Source organism: Haplochromis burtoni, unplaced genomic scaffold, assembly GCF_018398535.1.
Source record: "Haplochromis burtoni strain Fernald_Lab_line unplaced genomic scaffold, NCSU_Asbu1 Contig_251, whole genome shotgun sequence".
In the NCBI taxonomy this organism is placed as follows: domain Eukaryota; kingdom Metazoa; phylum Chordata; class Actinopteri; order Cichliformes; family Cichlidae; genus Haplochromis; species Haplochromis burtoni.
The window spans coordinates 193949-201134 of NW_024582612.1; the positions used below are offsets into that span (position 1 = coordinate 193949).

General features: G+C 41.9%; 1 protein-coding gene across 1 annotated transcript in view; it reads right to left on the bottom strand.

Annotated features, from left to right (window-relative positions):
• LOC102303076 (glutamyl aminopeptidase) overlaps positions 1–7186 on the bottom strand; it is a 38822-nt gene that overhangs the window by 8267 nt on the left and 23369 nt on the right. Inside the window, exons 10-14 of the mRNA XM_042227259.1 lie at positions 6545–6705; positions 2711–2793; positions 1342–1478; positions 1099–1154; positions 848–998 (exon numbers count right to left, since the gene is read on the bottom strand). Coding sequence (XP_042083193.1) covers positions 848–998; positions 1099–1154; positions 1342–1478; positions 2711–2793; positions 6545–6705 — 588 coding nt within the window. The remainder of the gene's footprint in view (positions 1–847; positions 999–1098; positions 1155–1341; positions 1479–2710; positions 2794–6544; positions 6706–7186) is intronic.

Genomic DNA, 7186 nt, shown 5'->3' on the forward strand with positions numbered 1-7186 from the left:
GTCAGAAATTATATCCTTAGACACATGTAACCCACTAAATACATACCTAATTGGATGATCTACACTATTAACAAAACCTTTTCCTTCCTTCCGACTTCTTTTTATTCTTTCCAAGCCCAGTGAGAAGCTCGTCAGAGCTTGTTAACTAAATTCTTCTCCCACCTCCACCTTTTCAACGCAAAACAAATTTTCCTCCCCAAATTAGGAGGTATCTGCTTTAAGGCTGTGACAGATGTGGCAATCCCAGCCAACACCAGCATCAGAAAGAAGCATTTGAACACTGACAAATGCCAAGAGCTTCCAAGTGCTGTAGCAACAACTGGAGAAGATGTGGAAGGTAAAGTCCAACACAGAACACCCAAGGAGACACACACTTTGTATATATGGCATATATAAGTTAATAAGTATTTCTACCTATCTCACTGTTATGAGCATTATTTCCTGGGGACATTTTTCTAAATGCTACAGGTTGATATTATAATGTAGAAGAGAGATTAAAACTATCTCACTTGGTGTATATAATGGTAATAATATCAACGAAGCATGTGAAACTTGCACATTTCATTGCAGATGGAAACTCAATGTCTTACCCAAAGCACAAGAATATCATCTAAATTGCAGCTATAAAAACTATGCAGATAGTGGGATTAAAAGTTGGAAATGAGTTGAGACGTATTAATATTATTTATTAATAACAGCAATAATAAACTGACAGGTTTATATACTGTGGCCTTGTTTTGTTTGTGATTTGTGTTTCTGATTACAATGATTATTTGCTTTTAAATAACTGAGCGCTTAAATCTGTGAATCATACATAGAAAGACAGAAGCGTTAACATTGTGATTACCTGAAACTTTGGATAGAGTAGAGCATTGCTAGACAACATGTTCCGGACATAGGCAATGGAGGCATCCACACGGTCCCAGACTATATACTCCGACTCACTTGTCAGGTACTTAGTGAGGTTGAAGGCGTGACCGTAATCTATAATGTCCGCTCTAAACAGTTAAAAGAAAAAAGATTAGTATTCTGTATTTCCGATTAGACATCAATGATTTGTTTATGCAGATTTCTTTGAGTGTTTTGATGATATCCAACCTTGCAAGAGCAAAAACATCATCAATATAGCTTGTGCGATCAGCTGCATCAAACTCCTGGGGGACAAGAGATTCAGAAAGAGTAACAGTGAGGCCTATGAATACTGTGGTATGGTTTGGCTCTGCCTCTTCATTTTCTAACTCCTCCATAATAAGAGTTTATCAACCCAGATAAAATCTACAATATGATTGGTTGAGTGTAGAATAGATATTATTATGTTCAAGTGGGGTCTGAAAGGTATACCAAATGGTTGGTTTGAAGCTGTTGACTAATAGCAGTCCACATGCGGTCATCATGGTTGACTCTGTAGAATCCAATATGATCATCGTTAACCTTTAGCAGCCCATCCGCTAATGGTGAGTAACCGGTGATGGTTTGCTCTGAAAGTAGTCATTATAAGAACAGTGAAGGAAATATTATGAGCAGTACTGTTTGAAAGTTTGATGTTTAAAGTTAATTGTTACTTGTCACTTCTCTGGTGGGGATAAATCCCCTGGTTGAGCGATACTAACTAGATATATTTGGGCTCGCCTCAAAGCACAGCTCAAGCTCTGGAACCAGTGTCTATCTATTTCCCCCAAGATGTGCCCTCAGTGGGAGGTGGCAGACTGGGATGAATTTGCTTGTATCCTCTTGGTTCAATAACTGCAGGTTCAGTGTTTTACCCAGTGGATAAAAGGGTTTCCTCCCTGTGCCATCAGATCAGGGAATGGGTCCCTACTGCTGTAACTATGCACCAAATAACAGTTCAGGGTACTCAGCATTCTTGGAATCACTGGGTAGAATGGTGAACAGTGCTCCACCTGTGGACTCCACTGTTGTGCTGGGGCACTTCAACACTCACCTGGAGGCTTGTGACCGGGAGGAATGGCCTGCCTGATTTTTCAGTACTGATCCTGGATTGCCCAATTAATTCTCTTAATGCATGAGTCACGAACTCTGGGTATATATACTGAGCTCTCCATTAGGAATATAATGAGCAGCTCAGCTATTTAAGAGGGATTGGGAGTACAGTTTCTTCTTCTCCATATTAAAAGGCGCCAGTTGAGGTTGTTCGGGTATCTGACAAGGATGCCTCGTAGACAGGTGGAGGCATCCTTGTAGGACAAGCCCAAAATACCTCATCTTGGAGGTCCAAGATGAGGTATTTTGGGCTTGTTCTACTGGCAGGAGGCCCCAGGGCAGACGCAGGACTCGTTGGAGAGATTATTTGTTGGCAAGCTTGGTAATGACTCATGTCCTCTTGGATGAACTAGAGGAGGTGGTTTCCCTGCTTTGACTGCTCTCCCTGCAACCCAAACCTGGATAAGTGGTAGAGGATGGATGGATGGATGGATGGATGGATGGATGGATGGATGGATGGATGGATGGATGGATGGATGGATGGATGGATGGACAGTTATTACCATCCAACTGGTTGCACTTAACATAGATGTTTCTCTATGTAAGAAGGTACCAGATAAAAACTAAACTATGTACTATCAATTGCAGCATCTCAACTTTGCTTTTAGTGCAAAACATTTATATCACTGTCCTGCCTGCTGGTTGTGGATTTGCTTTTCATTATAATAAATGTTTTGTAGATGACCACAAAAACTTTAAGCTGAAATACCTGCGGTGTTTTTGTCAAACATAAGCGACATGTTTTTGTCACTTTGAAGAGAATGCCATTGGACTGGAATTGTCCACTTGTACCTGGAACAAAAACACATTTATAGTGATCAATTCACATACATTTTTTTTTACTTTTTATCTATTCTGTGACTTAACTAACATGTCCTTATTTAGTCTTTTTCATCAAGAACAACAAATACTCTCCTTTACTGCTAAATGCTCCAATATGTCACAAGAAAGTCTCTAATTTTGTCTCTCCAAGATCTCCAATCTTCCTTTTATCTCAAACATTCTTGAAGCAGTTGTAAAACAATAAACAGATTGTCTGCAGCAGAATGGTTGATCTTAAAAGTTTCAGAGCTCAGCACAGCACAGAAACAGCTTTAGTGAAGGTTACAAATGATCTTCTTATGGCCTCTGACAGTGGACTCATCTCTGTGCTTGTCCTGCTAGACCTCAGTGCAGCGTTCGATACTGTCGACCATAATATCCTATTAGAGCGATTATGCTGTAGCATGCTGTCATTAATGTCGACAAATCAAAAGGGGTTTTCTTGAATTGTACAGGTCAACGGGTCTTTCACTTTTCACCCAGGTATAAACCACATCAACTCATTTCTTCAATATTTGTTCTGAGGGTAACTTTGGTAAAAGATGTCAGGGAATATTTGTCCACCTGTCAAGTTTGTGCCCAAAACAAGGCAGTCGCCTCCCTTTCTTCGGGACTTCTCTGACTTCTTCTAACGGACTCTGGACTTCATCACCTGCCTTCATCCCTCAGCAGACAACACAGTTATACTAATCCCTTCAAACAATTCCTGTGGATAATTGTTTTGGATCAAAGACTCTAATTCCATTCTGGTATCCATCCTTAGACCAATAGCCAGGCAGAGTGGGATCACTGTTCTGGGTCTATAACCCTTTTTTTTTAAACTTTGTTATCCCTTTAATGTTTTAAACTTTATGTTTCCTAGTCTCTATTGGTATAGTTTAGTTACTGTGTGATTATGACTTGTATTTATTTTATGTATCTCTAGGGTAATTTAGACAACTTTAGATATTTTAGCTTTCTTTAATACGCTTCTCTTGAGCTTTAGCTTTCTCTTTGTTTTAGTATTTTTCTTACTTAGTCTTGTTGTTATGTCCAGTCTGTCAGAGTTTTGTCTCTATGTACAGCGTCCCCATGTTTGGTTCCCTTCGCTCTCTGTGTCTCTCATGCTGTCTGTCTCTGGGTCGTGGTATTCACTTCCAGTGTCAGCTTTGTGTTTTGAGTCTGGGTCTCTTTCTGTGTTTATTGTGTTTCCTGTCTTATTTTGATAGTCTTTGTCTCATGTGCTTTGTGTTTAGTTTTGCTTCTCCTGTCTCGTTGTATCTAATTCGTTCCAGCTGTGTTCCCCTGCTGTCCCCAGTCTGCTCATCACCTGTCTGTGTAGTTATTGGTCGTGTCCAAATTCATGGGCTGCATCCTCCTGAGGCCGCATTTGTAGACCGATTACGTCACAGCGACGCGCCGAAGGCTGTCCAAATTCGTAGACTCCTCCGAATGCAGCCGACAAATGCGTCCTCCTTTTCCCCGAATTTGAAGGATGGGTCGGGTGTGTCCTTCGTGGCCCACCATATCCCAGAATTCATAGCGCGGCCCAGCCAAACTCCAGTTTCCAACAATGGCGGCCGCTACTAAGTTTTAAAATTACTCTTACTAATCTTTCTGGGTCACAAAATAAACTTTTAACATATTTTCAGGCGAGAAAGTAGCTGTGTAAACATCAAATATCTGCTCGGTTTATCAAGATATCGCATATTTGCAAAAGTGCTTCGACGTTTTCGGAGACGTCTGCTACCCACCAGCTCGACAGCTAGCCGGGAGCTCGAGGGTCACTGATGCGCCGAGAACGGCACAACTCCCGGCACATCATTTTCAGATCACCGCGGACTTTCGCTGCTCGGGTTAAACGTAATATATAATTCACTTAGACAACCTAAACCTTTTTTCAGTGTTTTGTTTGTTCGTGAGTAAATCGGTTTGGCTGAGATTAAAGTTATTAGATTAGATAAAATAAAACTTTATTAATCCCCCGGGTGGGTTCCTCCGGGATTTTCACACAGCTGAATAAACGTCAAACAGAAAACTGATTAAACAGAAGTGTGAGACGGTCGAGAGTTTACTCCAGTGTCCTGTTATATTTTAGATAGCAAGGAGCAGACGGCCGAGTTTATTAAACTCCACCGAGACAGCGGTGACGCTAATCAGAAGGCTGGACCGTCCAATTTCCCCAGCCGTTTACTTCCGGCCTACCCGACCTTCTGAGGACCCGGCTCACGTAGACCGCGAAGGCCGGGTCCTCAGGAGGATGCAGCCCATGAATTTGGACACGACCTTTGTGTGAGTTCCTTTTTGTCTCTCACCGGAACGTCAGCTGACCTCCCTTCGTGTCTTTCCCAGGTTCCATTGTTCTAGTTCCTATAGTGTTTTCCTACTCTTGTTTTTTGCTAATGTCAGTCTTAATTCCCTTTTGCATTTTGTTTGTATTTTGAATAGTTATTAATCAGCATTAATAAACAATTTGCCCTTTGTTAAGATCCCATCTCTACATGTGCATTTGGGTCCTGTTTTGCTAAACACAATCTGCGCCCCACAGATCCTGACAACTGGACCGAACTAAGAGTGAGCTGGCCCTCCGGTGTGATGTCTATTCCAACCTGTCCACCTGGAGCACCAACTGGCCTTGATATAGTTCCCGCACATATCCCTGACATCCTCTGACACTGGCCTCTCATCTTTTGAGTCGTCACTGGGGTATCAGTTGCCTTTGTTACCTTCTGTTAAGGGTGAGTGTCCCATCTGTTCAGCACCACTTATGCTGGTGTCGCGAGCTCTGGAAATCTGCTCAGGCCACCTTGCTGGGCACCGTGGAGCAGAATAAGCAGCTAGCTGGTCAATGCTGAACCAAGGAACCTCACTACCAGCCAGGTCAGAAAGTTTGGAAGAGGACTGTGATATTTAGTGCAGCAGTCCCCAACCTTTTTCGCACCACAGACGGTTTAATGTCAGACAATATTTTCATGGACCGGCCTTTAAGGTGTGGCGGATAAATACAGCAAAATAAAATGATACGATCAAATGCTCCAACAACACTGAGAGTAACATCCTCCTCTCTGCCACTTTATGCTCTCTGGTCGCTATGGTAACGTGTAAATATTTCTTTCAAAATAAGACACACAACTACAACACGGGAAAAGACCCAGGGAAACTGAGTTAACGATAAAAATCCTGAAAACCCTAGATATCACACCCGAGCCTCAACTCTTGCGGCCTGGTACCAAACGACTCACGGACTGGTACCGGTCCGTGGGCCAGGGGTTGAGGACCACTGATTTGGTGGACTGCTTATCAAAATATCAGAAGATTGTTAAAGCTGCAAATTCTGCATTTCTGTCCAGTGTAATTTCTGCCCCAGAAACACAAAATACAAATAATGACAGAGCTGGAGCCGGTAACAAAGTCAGTCGGATGACTGGAAAAGAACATGGCACAGTAGAGCACACAGCACTGAGGGCAAGAGGAAACCTGAGGTACAAACACACATAAGCTAATGACTACCTTAGTAACCTGCAGATCACGAGAAACTAAAAATAAAAACTAAAACTCAAGAATAAAATCCACAAAGAGCCACAAAACACATAAGATTTATAAATGCAGAGAAAATTCAACTAAAACCACCACTAAACAAACTGCAACTAAATACTAACTAGAACGAGGACAAATACTGAGACACAAATGCTGGGTCAATGACCCGAGGACGCTGTCATGGTTATTTTTTTCTTTCTCATACCCAAGATCTGAAGGAGGCTGGCTAGTATCAGCTTTGGGGTCCAAGAGGAAACGCTTTTGGCTCAGTCTGGCATCCGTATCAGAGACAGACAGGTCCAGCACAGGATAACCCATCTGTTTGGTCCATGTATCCATGACTTCTGCAATCGGCAACCCACTCACCTGGATGCAGAGAGGGTAAATTAGCTATGTGCTAAGGAAAATGTAAATACTTTTCAAATACACTTTAATGCTCTTAGATTAAGATATTTGTAATAAATCAATATTAATGTCTTTGTATTAAGTAAATATCCGAGGTTGGGATGCTGGTAGTTTGGCTCAGGTTAAAACTACTCTCAGCCACCAGTGGTAATCCTCAGCCTTCTGGTAGATGCAGCTGGTAGAAGGTATGGCATAATTTTGAAATCCTACGTCACGTCATTCTCAAGTTATTGCATTCACGAGACATTCAGAAAACCTGACCTTTGATCTTGACCTTGACCTTGAGGTCTATGAGAATTGAACTCGTTTGTGATCTTTAGTAGATGCACCTAACATTATCAGTTTCAAAATCATGTGTCTCTTACTTCTTGAATTATCACGTTAACAAGAGATTCAGAAAACTTGACACAGCGTTGCTCCTCCCGAGGAAAGCGGCGCCCAC